This window comes from Lepisma saccharinum, chromosome 11 (assembly GCF_977018435.1).
Source record: "Lepisma saccharinum chromosome 11, izLepSacc3.1, whole genome shotgun sequence".
In the NCBI taxonomy this organism is placed as follows: Eukaryota; Metazoa; Arthropoda; class Insecta; order Zygentoma; family Lepismatidae; genus Lepisma; species Lepisma saccharinum.
In genome coordinates this window covers 12,281,561-12,304,473 of record NC_139239.1, presented here as the reverse complement: position 1 = coordinate 12,304,473, position 22,913 = coordinate 12,281,561, and the positions used below count along the sequence as shown (strand labels likewise).

At 38.2% G+C, this 22,913-nt stretch overlaps 1 protein-coding gene across 2 annotated transcripts in view; it reads right to left on the bottom strand.

The window, feature by feature from the left end:
* wwk (anoctamin 8 white walker) overlaps window positions 1-22,913 on the bottom strand; it is an 81,364-nt gene that overhangs the window by 33,477 nt on the left and 24,974 nt on the right. For both annotated transcript variants that reach the window (XM_083130733.1, XM_083130732.1), the window contains exons 3-6: window positions 6,366-6,526; window positions 4,765-5,000; window positions 2,488-2,604; window positions 507-613 (exon numbers count right to left, since the gene is read on the bottom strand). In XM_083130733.1, the coding sequence (XP_082986859.1) occupies window positions 507-613; window positions 2,488-2,604; window positions 4,765-5,000; window positions 6,366-6,526 (621 nt within the window). The remainder of the gene's footprint in view (window positions 1-506; window positions 614-2,487; window positions 2,605-4,764; window positions 5,001-6,365; window positions 6,527-22,913) is intronic.

The window sequence follows — 22,913 nt, the reverse complement described above, 5'->3', positions numbered from 1 at the left end:
GAAACTCAAGAGATAAGTGAAATTTGTATTTTCCCTCATGTTGTCAATAATATACCCAAAAATGGAGCTGAAATTTTGAATAGAGTTTTAAAACACAGTTGATATTTCATTTTAAAGATGTCTCCGACTCATTTTTTATTTCAAAATAATCTTTCAGCTCAGAATTTAGAAACAGCAATGACAAATTAACCTCTCTAGATACATAAGAATTAATATCATCACTGTCAGAGAAGCTACTGAATTTATAAGGATTCCTTTCTTTCTTTTTGGTATTTCTTCGCCTGTAGAGAAGTACAATTTTCCAACAGTCTTTACAACATTAACTTCCAACATGCACATGCACTGTGTATGTATATTAATGCATTAGTATATAAAAGTATGTACATATGTCAATTCCATTAGCAATAGATAGATACTCTCATGCTGGTGAAAAGAAAATATAGAATAGCAGAGAAAGAAGAGTCTAAAACGAAATAAGCTTAAATTTTAGATACAGTTTTCCTTACCCAGAAAATAAAGCCCACCACAGCAGGAACAATGAGAGCTGTAGTGTAGTGTCCCAGCCAGGCAAAATACATGGCTATCTTCACCCCAAAGTATTCACATATTGAATCTACAAATAGAGAAAGGTTGAAGAGAAAGGAAGAGCATGACCAGATTCAGGTGGCCTGTGGACTGTTATTTTTTTTTACATTTCCTCTATCCTACTCCTCAGTCCAGATACATATACATGCAACGAATATTTGCAATAAAGTTATATATTCCCCAGTATCTAAATTTGATCTTGAACTAGAACTTAATTATATTCATTCATTATTTACAAACTATCCATGCTTCTGGACAGTTGCTAAAATTAAAAAAAAAAAAATACTGCATATATGCACACTGTATACAACATTCTCAGGAGTGCAAGCAACATCATTTGAAATTCACATTTGTAAGATGTTTGACTAATAATCATCATAACACAAAGAAATATTAAGAAATCAAAAGAAGGAAAGAATGTAAATCGTTGTATTTTCAAGTGTAGATTCATGAAGTCTAGATTTATATTATATACCTTATCAAGTTATAATTTAACTCATAATTTATTGTGATATATCTATTTTCACCTTAAAACCATTAGCACTTGAAGAAAAGAAGAAGTCATAAAATAGTAAACAATAGTCATCGATAATAATTAACTTGTATATATCGTCATGTAAGAACCAGAGCAATGTAACTTCAAAAATTGGATTTTAAGTATTTTTTACAAATAAGCTCCTCTGAAGAGCTCTATTTGGAGTCTGATTGACATATATCCACTAGCAGTAATGTGGCGTCACATACCTCCAATTTATTGACTCTTTTTCGGAGGCAAGCATGTTTCTAAGAATACATTATTTCCTCTCGCCTGTAAATTTGATAAATTGTAGTTATGCCCCCCCCCCCCCTTGCCCAGTTTTCACACGATGGTATAAATATTTATGTGTATGCTGAGTAATATATTTACTGTCTCCATACCCAGCTGGAATTTTCTATTAGTTTCAATTGAAATTTCAATTGTATTGAATTGGTTTCAATTGGAATGAATCGGGTTCTATCGGATGCCTAATACAACTATCGGAATGTATTGGTTTCAATTGGAACCTCAACTGAAACCAATTGGAAAATCAAGACAATTTCCAATTGGGGAAATGTATCCAAGTGTAAGTTTGTATATTGTAGAATCAATATGTTATAAATTCATTTATTGACTCAAAGCATTTCCTGTAATTTAGAAGTTCTTTGGAAAACAACACACTTGATCTGAATTTCTTCTGAATTCTAATGCATACTACTGAAGTCAGATTTATCTTAATAAGTATCTAAGAAGAAGTATTTCTTAAGAACCAATTCAACCTTAAAGCAGCTTGTAGTTGGAATAAATGTTCACATTAGTTCTTGTTTTTTTCAATATGGAATTTCCATGGTTAACCTTATGAGTATGTAATGCAATTGAAAAAATGAACAATCTTTTGATCAACTAAGTCGATCTCAAGAGTGTTTTTTCTGTCGTCACTTTTTCAAGTGTTGTGGGTCAGATTCTTTGTTTCACCTAATTTTTTGCTGTCAATCAGTTCCGATAGAGTGGCTAAAAACTTATATCGGCTATCGGAACCAATTGGAAATATTTCCAGCTGGGTAGTAATGGAATGATATAAGCTTTCTTAAACTAAATAATATATGTAACCATTCTCTCTCCCTCTCAACTCTGTAATACCATACAAAAATGAGTGTCTTTTTGCTCCCTAACTTCAATGTAATATACTGTAATACTATTAGTAATACTAAAACTGTAAATTGAGTTCATAGGGAATTACTGTTCTTAATTTGCAAGTGGGAATATATATTACAAAATTCAGTCAATCATTTCCAAGCTGATGTACATAAGACGAATATCACTGCTTTAGATGCAATAATTTCATTCTATACTAGCTGAAACTACAACTGATTCAGAGTCCTTACCCAATGGTTGTTGCTGGAAGAAAGCTTGAACCCAAGTCTTCTGCAAACGACCAAGTGCTGGAAGCTCATGGAGAGGAAACACTTGAGAAATAACTCCCGCTGCCAAACATTTTGGAACTGGAATAAAATATGAAAGTTAATAGAAGTATTGATTCCTAAATTCTCTCTCATCATTCTTTTTTCCAAAATGTTAGATTAATCATGTATAAAGATACAGATGTATATAGGGGTGATAAGGGGGCAACAAAGAAAATGAGTAGAATAGTCCACCAGAAACAATACTAATTTTTATTAAGTAGTACAACTCAGAACTTGAAACATTGCTTTTGAAAAATCGCAAGTATCAGTGCCAGTTTTCATTTCAATAGGAGTAGTTTGTGTAGTAAAAGTGCCCAATAAAAGTGCTGGGATTGTACCAATGAATTATGAAGGTATTTTATTAACTTATGAATTGAATTTCTACATATATTTGCTTCCATGGATAAAACAATCCCTTAGTCTTTCTTATTCTGTGTCTCTTTCTCCCATCTAGCAAGACATTTATATTATCTTAAAGCCAGGTCGATCAAAGGAGACACTTCAAGAAACCCAGACTTTTAACCTCCAGTTGTGGGAGTTTGAAGGAGGGAAAAAGCTGTATTGCCACATGCCTGATTCTTGTCCAGTCATACATGACATCTTTTTTGTCAGCATGCACCATTCACTCGCAGTTCAGGGAGAGGCAGAGAATCGGAGACCCCATTTGCTTGCTACCTGGTGGTGACCGTTAGGGTTAGCCTTCACCTTGTTGGGGGTGCCTTTACAGGTGCATTGCCTGATAATGTTCACATAAGCACGTGAACACTCATGTATATGTTTTAAATTACGTACATATTAAATGCACACACACACACACACACACACATATATTTATTCAAAAAATCCTTCTTTGATGTTTGAGTATATATACACAATTTACTCTGACACAGTAGCGTACGCAGGATTTCATCAAGGGGGGTGTTATTTCGAAAACTTTTACGAATTCACATTACCATTGTTTTATTATACTTAAATTAATAATAATGATAAATTAATTAATAATTCTTATAATTAATTAATTAATTAGTTTAATTACTACTAATGAAGCTGCTATTTATGAACGAAATAGAACAAAATTACATTTCTTTTATTTCTTTGTTACAAAACAATTGTCTAGTCAACGGTTATTTGTATATGATAAGTGAGACATTTTAAGTGTGAAGAAAATCCATAAAAACAAGCAAATATATTAAATTTATTTAAATAATCAAAATATGAAACTCATTCAAAGAGCCGCGCTGGTCTAGTCTGACAACCTCGTGGGAGATCCGGGTTCGATTCCCGGAATTGGTTTAGAATTTATCCAGCCTTGTCTCCGCACCCAGCCTCATAGCAATGGGTACCTGAGAGCAACCCTGGGGGATGAAGGCTGCCGGAGCATGGTGCTGATCACATCACCTGCAAAATAGTTCGAAATCGAGAATCTTTGGGGCCCACCACACCACTACGTGTGCCTTCATGGCACGGAGCTATATGCACGGGGGAATATACATTACCTTTAGCTATGGAACTCGCCCAGGATGATGATGAAGGCTGAGAATACATGTTGCTAAATTCCACTGAGTCTATGTTCTCGTTGAAAAGTAAGTTTATAGACATTCCAACACATTTATCACTTCTAGGTGATTCACAAAGCACTTCTTCAACATTATTTAATGATGTGGATGTAGACTCAGCATCATTTGCGAGTTCACAAGGGGATGTAAAATCAGTACCGGGAAGAACGTTTGCAATAAAGTCGGCCCACTGCGACGAAGCAAGGAATTTTCACAATTCTCGCGAGAGTCACTGCGCGAGTTTTTGCAAAAAAAATTGCAAAATTGAACTTTGCGGCCGCTTAGATTGTGTTTGGAATGTTGTGTTTTTCTTCATTCTGCATGGGAATAATAATTCAAATTATTATTATTATTATTATTATTATTATTATTATTACTGTCGCAGATCTTTGACTGTGATAAATTAGCCATTTTTAATTTTTTTCTACAGCATTTTGCATAATATTTCAAAAGCTCAAGGGGGGGTTTAAACCCGGTAACCCCCCCTTGCGTACGCCACTGCTCTGACACGACGTATTTCACGTCTACACACACATGTGCACATACATACATATATTTAAATGCAATTTTTGTTTATATAATAAATTTATGAAGAGTTTATATGCTTATTTCTTGTATAGTTCATATGTAAAAAGTTACTTACTTATGGCCTGGCCTTCTATTAGCCGAAGACCCCCAATTTCGTCCCCATCAGCTGCTCTGAGAGTCTGCAACAAATGTAATACGAGCCACTGTCTTTCCTGAGTAGTGAAAAAGGATTGCTCATCTTCCATTCCTTCAAAGCATCCTGCCTCTTGCATAACAAATTCTTTGAGTCCTCCACCAAACTCCGGACGAACTTGTTTTGGAAGATGTAACTCCTCGGCTGTCTTAAGTAACCTAAATTGAAGAATAAAATTATGTTTTATAAACATTATAATATTGTAAGTAAATCAGTCTGTGAGCAATGTTTTCATTGAAGAAAATGTAAGAGGGAAGTTCATTTTGCAGAATTCAGTGCTGTTTTAAGTGTCATGACTTTTCTAATATATGTCAAGTGTTTCAATATAAGGCCTCCCTAATAGTACAGGGGTAATGTTGTTACCCTGTAATCAAGGAGTTCTCGGTTTTAACCCTAGTGAAGGCATACTGCATACTGATGAGTGATAGAAGTTGCCTATATCTTACTAAGTATATGAAAAGTTTGTTTTGATTGATTTGGTGTTTTAAGTCCACTTTATGCACAGTAAGGCTAATCGGGACTGGACCTACAGTTTAAAGTGGGATCCGAACCACCGTTCCTCCACCAGGTATCGAACCCAGGAGAGAAGTTTGTTAAGTATGAGGCTATTTACTCCTATACTGAATAAAATCAATGATTTAGTAAATATTTTCAATAACTTTTTATTTGAAGAAACTGACTACTTGTAAGATTATAAAAGGCAAAGTTCCTTGTGCACCTTGCACATTACCATGAATAATAATAATAATAATAATCTTTATTTATCCGTTGACCCATTTTTCCATGGGAATGGATAGCACACATACAGGTAGGGTCCAACACATTCTTGATCTCGGTTTTATATATATATATATATATATATATATATATATATATATATATATATATATATATATATATATAGATGCTGTGACCAGGACTATGCTCCGGTCATCTTTCCTCCCAGGGTTGTCCCCATGTACCCATTTCTATATGTAGGACAAGGCTGGAAAAAATCCAGCTTTAGATCACCCATCCTGGAAATCAAAGCGGGTCTTCTGCATGACAGTCAGACACTCTATTGACTAGATCACCTTAGCTCCCCTGCTTTTATGAGATATATTTACAAAAGATCAACTATGGTCAGGCTGAGACTCAAACTTAAAACCTTCAGTGTAGAGACCATGGGCGTCCGGAAGGGGGGGCAAGGGGGGGCCGTGGCCCCCCCTGGAAAATGAAAGTCAACCAAAAATTATGTATTTCACACATAAAATTTCATTTTAGCCACAATAATATGTGTTAATTATTGCATGAACACCATAAATTCAAATTTAAGCAATGTTTTTTTAGGGAACAACACTCTTTTGGGGGAAAATGCGACTTTTTTGCCTCCCCCTGGAAAAAAATACCTTCCTTGCCCCTCCCTGGAAAAAATCCTGCGGACGTCCATGGTAGAGACTTAATACTCTTAGCCACTAAGACGGTTCTATTTTTTGTCAGAAAATAAAATTTGTATAGCTACTTCAATTAGTAACAATACTTACACATTATATGGCGCAGTGAGATAAAATCCATAACAGTCAGATGAGGCATGATGTCTAACGTAAACTACAAGGCCAGGGGTGCCAGCTCTTAGTCGAGAGAGGAGCCACATAAGAGTGAAATCCTGAGTTCCAGATGGAAATGTCAAAACTACATCACAATCCTGGGAAAAAAAGAATTTATTAGAGAAAACTAAACTACACATGGTGAAAGTTTTGTTGCTTTTTTTTTTAAAAAAAAAAAGAGGAATATTTTTAGCTCGAATATTCAAGGATAGTGTGTGGTTTATTGATGTATGTATCAGAGGCCTGTAACCGGTGTTACCGCAGGTAGCAACAAAATGTAAAGAATTAAAAAGTTGTTTCAATAAAATGACAAAATTAATAAATACGTTAACCAACAGTGTTGCCGTCGAGTAGATGTTGCAGAGGACATTTTTTCTGCAGCCGACAGAAGCCCAGAGGGAGGCCGGTTCCGCCACCCTCAAGAGGTAACAAAAGGAGAGGGCGACATTACAAGGGAAAAGCGGGGGAAGTCTTTGGGGTTTGGGGCAAAGTGTGCTACGGGGTTATTCATATGCCGATGCCTGTTTAGGGGCCCAGTTACCGGTCAGGCCTGTCGGAACAGGCCAGTGTTGTCACATTGGATTGGTAGAAAAGAGCTAAATCCCGCCTAAAATGGGGATACTATTTCTGTGAAGCAGGTACACTGTAAAGCCAAGGCTGGATTTAACTACAACTGAGACCAGTTAGGCAATAGACGAAAAGATAGTTCCTTGGTGCGATTTGTAGATTTGGGCGAACCAATACTAAGTTGGCAACACTCTATGGAGGACTGGAATTCTGTCGTCTGCTCACCACACAAACATCAAACTGACCCGAGAAAAGTGTGGTTCCTCTTCCTCTTCCCTCTTCCTCATCGCAAAGAATCAGAGACAGTTCAAGAATTGACAAGGGTCGACCACTACTCATTGGATTCTCATGGTAACAGTCTCATGAGTGGTAATTCTCTCTAGGAGTGTTTGTGGCTAAATCACTGAGCGGGTTGGAAAAAAAAAACACGAAATTAACCAAAATCTAGATCGAAGACATGTTCTTTTTCTGGGGGTGGGGGATGATAATGTCTAGCAGGCATATTTGTCTTGCTGATGGCCGGTAACACTTTTGAAAAAATCACACCACGCCACTAATGTATGTGTGTGTCTCTCTCTCTCTTTTGATTGTTTTGTGCTTGCCTCTTTGTCCCTGGGGTGTAAGGGGTGACCTTTTCTAGAGACACTCAAATGCACCCTCTTCCACATAGTACACATTGGACTGTACTTTGCAGACTAACTATGCTCTGGCGCATAGACCTGCAGCCAGGATAATCCTGTTTGGGGTTCGTGTTGTGCTGTCCCTCAGCGGCGCATACTCTGGGTCATGTAGGTAATCGGAGATGAGCCAGCCTATATTTTTTTAATTTTTTTTAAAATTATTTCTTCGCAATATTCTTCCGAACCAATATTTCATTCATACATTTTTTTTGCTTCCAGCGCGCGAATGTTTTCAACAGTTTGCCGCTGAATGTCCGAGAGGCCTCCTCCAGCTGGTGGAATCTCGGCAGGGTGAGATTCCTCCGGCTCCCTTTGAATCCACTGGCGATGAGGGAGGGGAGAAGGGGAGGAAACACTGCTTCTCAGGCACGGTGATTCCGTGGCCAGAGTAAGAACCCCCTCCTCCTTCTGGGGAGAGTCCACCAGTCGCAGTCGCAGAAGAATCTTCAAAGTAAGTAGCAACTGTTGCATGTACAGACACATACAATTACATATTGTGTATTATACAGCAGTCGTAGTTTATCTGTTGTTTAACATTTAATTAATTAGTATAACAGAACACAACAATGTAAACAATTGCACTGGACATATAGGTTTAATCTCTACAATGGCTGTTGTTAAACAGTGTAATGCCGACCTCAATGGTGGAATGGTCATCCAGCACATTATGGCGTCAGGGGTCCTGGTTCGAATCCAAACCTGGGCATGCTGTTCTTTGTGTGTGTCCCTTCATCAATGTCATCATATCACCACTCATCCTCACCGTCGCGATTAGTCAAAAGGGTGATATGGTGTCTTGTCGTTTGCGCCGAGTCATTTGCGCCGAGTCATTTGCGCCGAGGCTTCTTATCGGTTCATTTGCGCCGCGACATATGTCAAGACCTTCCTTGGTGAGTTTTCCCACAATCGGGAGTGTCATTACCGCCGCGCGCACGTGTGTTTTTGGGAACATGGTGCATAGTGCATGAAATCAAACAAACAAACAAACAAACAAACGTGTGTTTATGACGTTGCACAGCTGTGTTTACACTGAAATGTTAAACCTATCCAGAGAGTCAAATATGACAAATATTATAAATAGTGTTATTTTTGCAAACATTATATAAGTACTACGTATATGTACACTTTGGAACCAACATAAATATGCCAGTCTGTTACACTTAATTATTATACACTACATAAAATCGTCAAAAATATTATAAATAGTGTTATTTTTTGCAAACATTACATAAGTAATAGCTACGTATATATAAACACAATATTTCGATACAGTTGCACAACAATAATACAAACGTTAGTTGAATTCTTGTAGGTATACAAATGCTCGAAGATCGCCCGAGCTTCTGTACTTCGAAAGAACACACTCAACACGTTTGTCCATTTCGATGTATTGATATTTTCTTCTCTTCCCAGCCAATAGACCCAATTCTGCCATCTCAATTGCAGACGAGTTTCTCTTTGTTTCCGCCTTTAAGGCTTCAAGCAGCACGTATACATTGGGTTGCCTTTTCCCGATGACTTTGTTAAGCTTTGAATGCTTAACGGCATTATTTGTCCTGTGTCTTTGGTTGCAACAGTTCCACACAGATATTGGAATATGTTCATTCTCCAACCACTGTTCCACGAAGTAGTCATTAAACAACTGGACCTTTTGATCGAGTGGAGAACTGTCCATGATGAGTAGGAATCCCTCTTCTACTTCTGATTCAGGGATTATAATTTTTTGATTATACACACCAGCTCTCATACTACCATCTATCCACAGCATTAAATGTTGTGCTCCCCACTGGTAGATCACTTGATTTTAAACAAAAGAATGCCCCTGCCTGCAAACATTCTCGTGAATTATGGGGCAACTTTTGTGTTTCACAGTACCAGTCTTAAAAATAATGGGATGGTTTCAGAATTTTTATTTACCCTGTATATTAATCTATTCCTGCATGTTCGCGAATTTGAAGATTATAAAAATGTCTGGGACTAAATTATATGGTGAGCATAAAATCCGACATTTACTGTTACCTCACTTAAGTCATTGACTCTTACGTTTGCATGTAATTTTCTTAAATTCTACTGTGTGACAACTACGGGTATGTCACCTATTGCGTCATAAAACAAACTATAAACCCAAAGGGTCTGACGTTGAATAAGATATATCGAAAAAAGATAACGCGATTCTTCAAGAGTTTTTTTTTATTACGACGGAGCGCAGTTTCTCGCTCTTGGTGCCCCTGGGGGATGATATAAACTTTTTATCGGAAACTTTTCCCTTTGCGCCGCGATCTGCGTATCAGAACGACGGTGGAACATTGATTGTGTTTTGTTTGCGCTTTTCCTCGAGTCGCGAGATTAAAGCTGGTAATATAACAGGGTCGTTTGCAATGTGCTTAGAGGTCAGTCTGTTGCGGCTGTGGCGGCGCTAAAGTGGAGCGGATGGGCGCTCCAAGAAGTTCAACAGCTTATCTCCCTACCTTCTCTCTCTCTTTCTCTCTCCCCAGATTTAGAAACATCATTTTAGAAATACTGTATTATTATCATGTACAGTCAACGGCAATAACAATGGGACACCTAGATCCTGAAATCCTCGCGTCTCTGTAAGGCGTTATGTGTGTTGCCTAATTTTACGGCGGTGGCAGAACTTATCCTTGCTATTAAAATTCACTCATCATTCACTTTCAGTATCTAGTTATCTCATTTTTATTGCCGGTGAGTGTACATGTTCGGCATTGACTTTTGCACTTACGTGAAAATTTTGCAACTGATCCTCGACATCAGGGACGGCGACAGGGGTAGGCACGGGTGGGCAATTGCCCACCCAAAAATTGCTGTGCCCACCCGATTGCCCACCCAATCAAATTCAATAAATATATACACTTGGGAAAATGAGAAGGTTCAATAAATAAGTTTATTATGGTGTTCACTCCATGTATATTTTACTTGTGAATATTATCTATATAACAGACAAGTTCACATATTATCATTCAATAAAAAGCTTTGTTGTCCTTTGCCGAAACACTGATTTAGTGAATAGGTTTACGAAAGTCAGAGTAAATAATAAGTTGAATTAATTAATTTAAGCTTTTCTTTCAACTTCCTTAACTTTATCAGTGGAAAGCGAAAGGAATTTCCAAAGATTCTGAAACAAAAACTGTGATCTAATGCCCACTTGTATGCTTAAGCAGCCAGTAGGCTTAGGAGGCTTTATCGGAGGCGCAAAATTAGAACAGGATTATGGGCCTGAGGGCTGTAGCTCCTGGCCTTCACAGGGACTATGCATCAAATTGCTTTGAAAATGTGCCACATAATGGAAAGAAATACATACTTGAAATGTGGCAAAAATATAGAATGATGAGAAATATAATTAACTGTCTGCCATATAACTTGGCCAAAAAGTTATAACTGAAACTGAGTGTAGAAGGAGTGGAGTGAAGGTGCTTGATGTTGTCAACTCTGGCCTTCCGGCCTGGGTATGATTAAGGTAATCTGTTAAACAAATAAAAACCTCATCTTCGCGATGCTTCCTCCAGCAACACACAAATTTGTTTAGTTAGGTCTATATTGAAATACTAAGACAGAGGTAAATTGATATGTCCCTTTCATCATCACAATTTTATATACCTGTCATCTTCTAATTTCGATATGGTATCCAAAATAAAGAAGAAATAACAATTTTATATTCGTTCTACTAATAAGAAGGAATCACAAAAATATATTTTGATAAAACAGCTCTGTAGGTTTGAAAAATAGCTGTAGAATTATTGAGTTGATAATGAGTTAGAAATCGTATTTAAAAATCTTCTTACATGAGTTGTTGTTTTAAGTCTACTTTATGCACAGATAGGCTAATTGGGACTGGACCTACAGTTTAAGTGGGATCCGAATCAGTATGGGCCTCCACCAGTTATTGAACCCTTGATCATAAGGCGACGACTTTACCACTATGCCATCAGGGAGGCCAAAATTCTTATTACAGATACACATTTCCTATCAGTTATGTAATCATGTGAATTTTCTTGTGGTTAACTAACATAGAATAGGGACGAAATTTTTGAACTTTGTGCTTCATAACATAATACATACAATGTTATTTATTTATTTATTACTTTTCGATGATATTTTGCCAAAATGTCCTTCTCTAGCCTAGGTAAATATTATGCAGAATGAACTAAGAATTTGATTTATACCCAGGTTCTTGCTTTTTTTAAATTTTGCTAAAAATACATTATCCATACTTATGTCAAACGCTGAGCTGTATTGGGCGCTCGGAATGCACACGTGATGTAGTGACACCTTTATCCAGGTCGGATTGATTTTAGTTATTATGTATTAGTTTTAATGTGCAAATTAATTTATGTTAAACGATGTTTTTCATTTTATTGCTAGAGCTTTTACTATCTTTTCAGTAAGGGGTTTACCCCCGTATTATGTGAGGGACTCGATTAGCCATTTAGAAATAAATTAATAACAGTCTGCGTGTGAAACAGCTGGCGAACACACTATGTTTGCATTTCTCAGTTCGTCGATTTCATCAATCTCGCGATTCACGGTTATTGGTACTACACGGCCCTCAAAACACGATGTGCACATTTTAGAATGAAGTGTCTTGAATTTCAGTCCGCATTTGTTGGAAATTCTTTGTCTTGGCCAATTTGTAAGTGCTTGTAAATACTTCTTACAGCCATAGGTGTGCGCACGGGGGTGCCAAAGGTGCCTGGCTACCCCAAATGTCTTCTCAAAAAATAAACAAAATATGTTGAACTACCATTAAAATAATTAAAATAATAATATCCGTGGTAAAAAGGTAAGGACGTTATTTTCATTTGAGATGATCTGCTCGCTCTCTCTGAGTCTCTCTTTCCCTCCCTCTCCACAAAACAATGTGATACTCCTTTACTATAGTAATCTAATCGGTAATCACGTAGTAAAGAATCGGCCCGTACTTGTTCTTTTCCTGAGGACCGACTTGTTTGTTAATGCAACCTTCCAACATTTCCAAAATATGCACTGGACGCCAAAGGAACCAGACACACAACTTTATTTGCATGTTCAATATTTGGATTGCTAAACTATACTTATTATGTCTAATTTTCTTATATATGATCAACTACTAAGAGTATCTGTATATTAACGTAAAGAGGGTACAATATTAATACATGACTGTAAGAAAAGAGAAAGTGTGTGTAAAGTAAAATGTATGTAGTGCGTACAGCGTACAGCTCGCACAAGGAAAATACAAATAAATACTAATAAGACTTTCATGTTCAAAGACTTTCATGAATTCCCTCTTTCCCTTCTCTTTCAATGACAAGTGAATCAATTTTCAGATTTTTACTTGCATCTGAATTCTACGGTTTAAAATTATATATAATACATGGAATTAACTATCGAGTGACCAGGTACAGCAATATATTTTATGAAGTAATGTCATTATGAAATATGGTAGAACTGAACCTACAGATGTATTTCGTGAGAGTGATTCAGGTGATAGTGCCTGTAGAGATATAGCCTTGTACGTATTTATCATTTTCAGTTGTTTACTTTCATTACTATAAATATTGACACAGTGATAGTAAAACCTGTGCTAAAGTGATAACAAATGTTCATTCTATAATGTTAAACTTTCATGTTCATATACCTAATAGTTTCTGTAAAAAGGAAAATGAAGTTACGACAATTAGGCCAGCCTTGTCCAGATAGGTAACTGAAACTTCTCGTAAGGCACCCCAAAATAAATTAGTCTGCGCACATCTATGCTTACAACATCGCAAGTATAAATATTATTTCGTATTTTGCCAGATACGACTCCCAAGTTGTTTTCAAATCAACCTTACTACACGTCCCTGGAAGTTACGTCAGAGCAATCGTTTGGTGAGTTGGGTTGCATACATACAGGTTAGATTTTCAGCGCTCATAGATCAGAAACTAAGCACTTTCGAGGTTATGGTTATGAGGAAAAGTTTATTTTATATATACGGTATATACATTATATATATAATATATATCTAGCAGCAACCAACTGTCGTTGAAGTTGTTTTCGGACACCCAGTATATGTTGGAAAAGGGGGGGGGGGCATGAATGCATGCAAAACTCATGTAAGGTCTTACATTGATACTGCCCACCCTAATTTATGAATATACATCTTCTGCCGAATTCACGACAAATGCGGACAGAGGAAATTCCGCGTCAAAAGCGAACAGAGGAGGGGGGAGAGGGAAGAGCGGAGACGATACTCAAATTTTCACCTAAGACATAAGCAGACAACACCTCCACATGCCAAGGTCACAAACAACTTGCTCGCGTATTCGCAAGGATCAGTCAGTTGTACAGAATAGACACAGCTTCTATTGCAATGGAAGTTATCAACACTAACAAGGGGAAGCCATCAGCACATTACATGGGATATGCTTATAGGAAACATCGTGAAAATACAAAAGGAGTTATTTCCTGGGCATGCCTGAAAGAAAAATCTCGGAACTGCAAAGGAAGAATGAAAAGTTCTGTAATATCGTTTTGGAAACCACCGATCATCAGTGTGGACCGCCGGAAGAAGCTCAATTGGATGTCAAGAAACAAATTTTCAAGGTACGTTGTACAATCAGTGGTAACGGTAGGGTAAGCCGGAGACGGATTTCTTAAAATTTACAGGAGAAAAGACGAGAAAGTACTTACGGAATTGTGTTCTTGAGGAGTTTCCGAAGCCGGAGGTATTGTTTTTTAGAATCGTGCTACGTTTCTTGCCCGTAAATAAGGTATTTTTCGTCAATCATGCATCTCCGTTGTGCGATAGCTCGTGCCGCCATTACCGTCGACTACGTGAATCAAATGTTCCGTGCGTTCGGTTATGTAACCCCCTCACAGTGTAGCAACCACGCGGTAGTTTTACAAGATGACGTGCGAGCGGGTTTTTTGTTCCAATGTAAGGTAACACTCTAGTTTACGTCCTTTCCCTAAGGAATACGTGTCATATATCGTTGGAAAGCTTATTTTATAAGGAATTGAACAACATAAATCCCAAAGGTAGGAAAAATTTCCTGAAAGAGTAAATCGAGAAAAACCGATGTTGTCCGGATATGCGTAATTGAACATATTAAGGAATTTTTTAGATAATGAAGCACATATTTAGGGGTGAAATGAGTGCTAATGGAACCTAACCTAACAGGCCTAACCTAACCTCGTAGGCATACCTCGACCCCGTGAATGGATAGTGGGGTTATCGTGAAAAGAAAGTGTAAAAAGAAAAAGGTACTTACCCGAAGAGATGCCGGGTGCCGCACCACCATCGCGCACCGCGAGCGCAAAGAAGCAATCACCATGAAGATAAGGACGTAAAGTAGAGTTTAGCCTCGATTTTCGCTTAAAAACCTTTTGTGAATAGTTTGTGCGGCATTTATCGGCGCACCGCGAACGTAAAGAAGCAATCACCATGCAGATAAGGACGTAAAGTAGACTTGAGCCTCAATTTTCGCTTAAAAACCTTTTGTGAATAGTTTGTGCGGCATTTATCGGCGCACCGCGAACGCAAAGAAGCAATCACCATGCAGATAAGGACGTAAAGTACAGTTTAGCCTCAATTTTCGCTTAAAAACCTTTTGTGAATAGTTTGTGCGGCATTTATCGGTTCATAAGTTTGGAAACACTGCACATCAGCTGACGATACTGCATATCAGCTGACGATCAACAACGTGAGTCAAGATTTGCCCGCCGAATTAGCAACGACCAATAAATGATTATAATGTTAAAAGTAACGTGTTTTTCATGGAAAAAAAGTTATCGCCAGCTTGAAAAATCTTCCGCACTGCATATGAGGTAAGTAGCAATGATTTTTATTTGAAAACAACCGAGTATTAAGTGTCTCCGGCTTACCCTACTGTTACCCAATCAGTATTTATCGATTTATTTTCAAGTTTTCAAAGAGTAGATTAATTGTTGTTCAGAACGGGATCATTTGTGTGTTCTATCATGGTCTGTTCTGACATTTACAAATTGTTTTTTTAAAACTGTACCTTGTAATATTATATTATAATATATAATATTATATATTATATATTTGCAGGCAAAGAAGAGAGCACGGGAGGAATCCACCCCCATCACGCAAATCTGTGCTGAAGAAATTGTTGATCTGCATAATAGAGGTTACGACTTCGTTACTGAAATTCCAACACCTCTCCACATTAGGAGGACCTTGCAGAGGAACAGGTGCGCTGCTAGAGGTAACCAGAAGGAACCGACAACGCGCGACGAAGTTGTTCTTGACGATGAATGTTTGAGAATGACTGATGGCAGCAGCTTTCTTTTGAGTGATGACTCCTCGGATGAAAGGATTTTAATTTTCAGTGGCGAGAAAGGTAGAGAAAGTCTGAAGCAATCGGCGGTATTTTTCAAGGATCGAACGTTTAAGAGCTGCAGCAAGCAATTTGAACAGATCTATACAATACATGCGGACTTCGAAAGTACGGAGGAAGAAACAAACGTTTATCCAGTGGCGTTTGCCCTTTTGCCGAACAAGAGAAAGGAAACTTACGTCCGTATGTTTCGTCTTATCTTGGAAGTCATTCCTGAGTGGAAGCCACTGAAGATCAATATTGACTTCAAATCAGCAGCAATATCGGCTATCGACAAGTGTTCCCTCTCAATGGTTGCCACTTCCATATGAAGAAATGCTTGTGGAGGAAAATGCAGGAACTAGGACTCAGTACTGACTACCGCGAAGATCAAGACGTCAGTGTTCACGTTAGGACGTGTGCAGCCCTTGCCTTTCTACGGCCAGAACACGTAGAAGAAGGTTTCGTCGAGATTCACTCCACAGCTCCGTGTAATGAGAATCTCACGAATTTTTTTTTTACTATTTTGTCGATCAATGGGTAGAAAATGCAGATATACCTATATCGCTTTGGACATGTTATGAAAGGAGACACAGATCTACCAATGCTGTAGAGGGTTGACACAACAAAATTAACCATTTTTTTCATTCAAAACCTAAAGTAAAAGACGTCGTTCATTGTTTGAAGACAGAAGCTGAGGCCACAAGTTATATGTACATGAGAATGGAATTGGCCATGGACGGCAAGAAGAGGAAAAGAAAGTACGTTAAGCTGGATGACAGGATTGGAAGAATTGTTGCAAAGTATGAGCAAACAGGCGACATCAGATCATGCTTGAAAGCAATTTCTTATATTCAAAAACTAGATGTGTGAAAAACAAACTTTGAAGTGACGAAACATTTTATGATGAATTTGTAAATAGTTTATTATTTTATTGACGAAACAATTTTGTGTTGAATATGACGAGGCAAAAAGCTGATTTTAAACACGCCAAAATGTTTTTCAGTATAATGGTAATCATTTTGTCTGTCCAAAGCCAGGAAAAAGTGTGATGGGAATCAGTTAACATAAATATATGTTTGCAACATTGGCACATGCAGGTGTTATCCGCTTATGTCGCATGTTAAAATTTGAGTGACGTTTCGCTCTTTCCCCTGCGGCCCTATAGCGAAGCATTGTCCGCTTTTGTCGCGGAATTTCCTCTTGCCCGCATATGTCGCTGTCCGCATTTGTCGCGACTCACTTTTGCCCACCCGGTCGAAAATTTCTGGCGCCGCCCCTGCTCGACATGATACGTGAATTTTCATAAAAAGAAGAGTGAACGTCTAATTATTTCCATGAATCTAGGAGAAGTTAATGAAAGTTATTTTTTTTTAACAAGATATACCGGGTGTTTCATAAATACTTGAGGGTTTACAAATATGTGTTGCAAGTATAGTATTGAACTTACGTTAATGAAACTAGTCCAGAACGAACGAGGAACTCAAACAGTTCAATGCATGCATCACGGGTGACACGGCACGCATCAACACAATAGTGTACTTCTTGCCACACTTGCATAAACATGGGCCTGTCGATAGTGTCTAACGCTGCGATGATACGCTCCCTGCGATATCACGCGGCATCGGTGGGACGAATAGCGTCTTTGATGAAACCCCACAAAAAGAAGTCACACGATGTAAGGTTCCGTGATCTTGAGGACCAAAACATTGCACAAAACACTGTGAGTTGATGTGGGTGATTTGAGTGTCGCCTAGCGGTAGGGATATGAACTCTCAGCTTAACGAAACATGCACGCACAAACTATTTGCGTTCCTATCGTGTTGATGCGTGCCGTGTCACCCGTGGTGCATACATTGAACATTTGTACGTGTCAAAAAAACTGTTCGAGTTCCTCGCCTCGTTCGTTCTGGACTAGTTTCATTAACGAAAGTTTAATAGTTTACTTCCAATATATTTTTGTAACCCCACAATTATTTATGAATCACCTGGTATTTTAAACGTACAAGTGTGTTGTTATATGCATACAACAACTTTACTCGTTTCTACAACAACTTTATACTTAATATTTGTTGTAGAAGTTAGAGCCCTTCCATTATCGTAAACAGAAGGTTAGGTTAGGTTAGGTTATGTTATCATCTGGGGGTGTAAATCGTATTTAGGGTGATGTAAGGGTAAATTTATAAAGCCAGAATGAACATAAGTGGGGCCTTTGTGAAAATTTGAGTATGGATTGAGGAAACTGGAGAATAATAGGGGAATCATGGCATGTTGGGAGTGCGTGGATCGAGCAGCGCAACCTGGGGCCTATTTGTTGTGGACGAGATTGCTTAGAGTCGCTTCGTTTTTCCTTCTTCTCTCCTTTCTACTTTGATCCCTGTTTTCCGTGCCTTCGTGGAGCTTGTTTATATTATGTTGTTCTTCTTTTACTTTGTTTCATTTCTTTTGTATTCAAGTCTTCCGCGAAAGTCTTCATTCCCTGTCTACATCTTGATCCTTTTGTTTGAAATATTTCATCCCGGGCCTGCCAAAGTGGTTTTTCTATTCTGTTCATCCTTCAATTACAGATTTCCATTGCTCCTTCTCATCTCAGGATATTAGTACAACACAAGAAAAAAATTCTTGCACCATATTTCAGAATATTTCATAGATATCTTTGATGAATGGACACTAAAAACATCCATGCCTAGGCCGGGATTCGAACCTGAGACCCCTGGCGTCGTAGCGCGGTGTGCTAACCACTCCGCCACAAGGGCCATGAGGAAACAAAGAAAAACTCTTTAAAAATACTATAGGTTATATTTAAAAATTCGATGTTTGCATTTCATTTCTGATTTTCAGAAAGTTTAGCATATTTTAGAATGTTTCAGTTATGTCTTAGTGTCTGAAACAGTGGCGGCTGCTTAACGTTAATCAATTTACTAAAATGAAAAGAAAGAAAAATACACATTTCATAGATTCAAAAAGTTTAATAAAACACTGAAGTGAAATGAAACTTCTCACGTTAAAAGGCTCAAAAATTTGCAGCGCGCTATGTATTTTCCGTACGCTGTTAAGCTTATACAGCGAATACCGGGCTATTGGCTTCATTGCACACAGGGGTGCCCATCCCCCCCCCCCAAGGCCAATGGCGCATCCCCCCAAAATCATGTTATGCGTCCCCCCCAAATCATATCATTCGCAGCCTTAAACTATATCGTAATCCCAAGAAAATATTTAATTACGGCAGCGTGTCTACCGAAAGTAACTTTTTCCTTTGCTTTACTGAACATTATAATTGATCTAAACAGGGATGCCATCACTCAAGACCACCCCTAAAATCGTTCATCATAATCGAGAATATCGCGTGGATCCCACTTTAAACTGTAGGTTCAGTCCCGAATAGCCTTAGAGTGCATAAAGTGGACTTAAAACACCAAATCAATCAATCGAGAATACAGCTTGTCTTGTAATGCAGCTTTAGCATAAACATTTCATATTCATCTGATTAAAGCGCCAAACACACATCGTAGCAACAAATCATTGCGAATGAAGGGAACAAGAAAATTTTTACATCCATTTCTTTCCTTTTCCAGCTTTTCCTTTGGCACATTCGGGGTCGAAAACGTGTGGATGCCTTATCGCTAAATACAGTCTCCAAAATATAATGTTCGAACTCTCTCTCCACTACAGAAATCCCTTGCCAATCTAAGATTTAACACTTTATCAAGAGCTTTCTATCTCCCCCTTTAAATTTCATACTCAATCCTACCACCAAAATTTCCATGCCAATTTTAGACTTACTGTTAATATTGAAGAGTGGATAATGCCTCTTCCAAAAAATTAATTCTCAGTCTCCACACCAGAATTTCCGCAACAGTCTAAGACAATAGTAATACACAAGAATTGGACACCCCCTTCATTTTAATGCTCAATCCCCCTCTAACTAAAGTACTTGCCATAATCTAAGACCTAGAGTTGGATACTGTCCCCCCCCCCCAAGGTTAATTCAGAATCCCCCTCAGAACCCACGTGTCAATTAAGGCCTAATATGTAGGAGTTCGATAACCTGCGCCATAAAACCCCCCTGTGGGCACCCCTGATATCACGTTTTCGCCACCTCGTGGCGCACCGAGTGACCCTCGGTACTAGGGGGGAGGTAGGGTCTGAGCCAATCAGCTCTGGAAATCCGTCTGCTAGCGTGCTACACAGGTCCACAGCACGGTACGTGTTTTGCGGAGAGCTTTACAGAATCAGACATGGTTATGCGCACAGCGTGGCATAAGGAGCAGTCATTGTAAAGGATCAGTTGTGCTCTGTTGTACCAAGCAGTGGCGTCTCCTGACTCTGAACTTAAGGCGTTGGCAAAGAAGGAATGTTAACCCCTCCCCCTCTCATTTCTGTGAACCAATATTACAAATTTTCTACGTACCTTTTTGGTGTAAATTTGTAAATATTTAGAAAAACATTAAATTACATAAATTATTTTAAATGAAGTAAATACTTCATTTAAAATATTAATATATTTGAACGGTAAGGAGAAGCAAGGACTGTTTAAACAAGAAAATTAATGTTCAATACTTCGCCATACAATTAATTTTTAAAGCACGAGTTTGCAACCAGAGGGGTTGGTTGAACTCCCATCATCCCTACAAAAGACACCGTGGACATAAGAATGACCCGTTCATTGAAAAATCGCTAAAATGCACATTTCCGGTTTTTCCCCTTACCCTTTTCATGAAAGCAGAAAATTCGTGTAACCTCTTTGGATTGATTGATTTGTTGTTTTAAGTCCACTTTATGCACAGAAAGGCTAATCGGGACTGGACCTACAGTTTAAAATGGAATCCGAACCACTATGTGCCTCCACCGGGTATCGAACCCGGGACCCCTTGATTACAAGGCGGCGATGCTACCACTGCGCCATCCGGCAGCCCCCGTAACCTCTTTGGAGAATGAGAGAAAAACGTAGACAGTGATTTAAGATCACAAAAGAACATCTTAAGCTCTTTGTTACATTCTAACGATTGTTGCAGCACCAAAGTTCATGACATGAACATAACAATGCATAAAAAAAGCTTTCGGATACTTTTCCAAAACTTTACTTTGAAAGCCATTCAAATGACCACTCATTACAGAAGATCCATCGTATGTCTGGGCAATTCATTTATCTCCACACTTATATTTATCCATTATTTCAGTCACGTGACTAAAAAGAGCTCCTTCAGTTTTATCGGCGCTTATGTCATGAAATTCAAGAAATCTTTCAATTACTTTTTTTCTGTGAGGCCGAAAATAACGTAACACGGTTGACACCTGAGATTTATTGCTAATGTCTGATGTTTCATCGACCATGATAGCCACAGAGTCTGTGTTTTGAATTTTATTGTAGATTTCATCTCTCAGAACATCCGAAACTGAATTTATTAAATCATTTTGAATGCCTGCCGAAGTACCGCGAAAAACTGTAGAATTTAATAAATGTTCTTTTAATGAGGGATCAAACTCGGCACTTGCAGTAAGGAATTTCATGTAATTGCCCTTATTTAGAGATGCTGCATTTTCCTCATGGCCTCGGAATGGCAGTTCTTGCTTTGCTAAATAGCAGACGGCGTTAATCATCCTCTTTAATATTTCCCTGTTCTTTTTTACTTTTTCATTGTGTAGCTCTATTTCAGCTTTTCGTTGAGTATCCAAAAGAACGTCAATTCTAGTAGGGGTGGCAAGAAAACTACTACATTTAAAGAAACTATAAAGATGCCATTCAGAATCACTGTGTTTTTTCACTGCAGTATTGAGATGATTCAAATCCGCATACCCTTGATAATTCCCAACACCTTTTTTAGTCGAGAATAATAAACATGTCAAACAGTAAAATTTATTCACCACATCACACCCGCAAATTTCATAGAGTTCTTTTCGAAAATGGCTCTCAAAACCTTTTCCAGCACCACTTTTTCCTTTAACACATGTTGACATCGTGAGATTCGGACATGGTCGACCATTGTCAATCACTTGTTTCTTCTCTGAATACGAAAGCGATGAAAATGAATTATTTATATACTTTTGCACATCACTTTCACTATTCTCCATTTTAAAATAATCACATCACTTCACACCACACGTTTAAAAAATAATGCACAACAATCACGAGCAAAACAACGCTGAACGCGGGTTGAATGAAAGCCAAACCGTTGGGAACAAATACAACGCCTTGAGAAGGTAACCATGCTGGTGGGTGGCAGGGTGCGCATGCGCGGTCATCCTATGTTTTGGCAGTGGTTAGACGTTGTATTTTCTCTCCAACGTCCTAGCAGTGCCTGCCTGACAACCACTGCGCGCTGCGCCGCGTTCGAAAACTACCGGGTGCTCGAAACTGACAATTAAAGAAAATCACTCAAAATCGTAATTTATAAATGTAAAGATACTTTCTTATTTATTTCATTTTCCTTTGGCCGTTGACACACGACTTACACACCCAGAGCAATCGCCACTGGCCTACATCCCATCCAAATTTTGAGTTTTTGATGAAAGCAGGAAAGAACTCGGAAATAAAAAAAACAGTGTTAAATGTAAACACCCCTTAAAATGATCTCGGATTACCTTTTTGTCTTTGAATAACTTTTAAAATGAAGGTTTAAATCGGTGATTGCAAAATATTTTATAGTTTATTCCGGCCGTACGTAGAAAGCAGCTATGTGATACAGATCTTTACAATTCCAGACCCCTCGGGAGAAAACCCTGCATACGCTTGCGGTTACAAGTGAGTGTATGTGTGTGTAAAGGGGGGAGGGTAATTGTAAATGCAAGAAACAACATCTACCTGTAGCACGCATCTGTGAAAAGTCACGAGCCGCTGCTTGTCTGAAAATCATATTTAAAAAACGTACTATCACTACTACTTTGAGAAATAGAAAATTACAGCAGTGTATTATCAGAA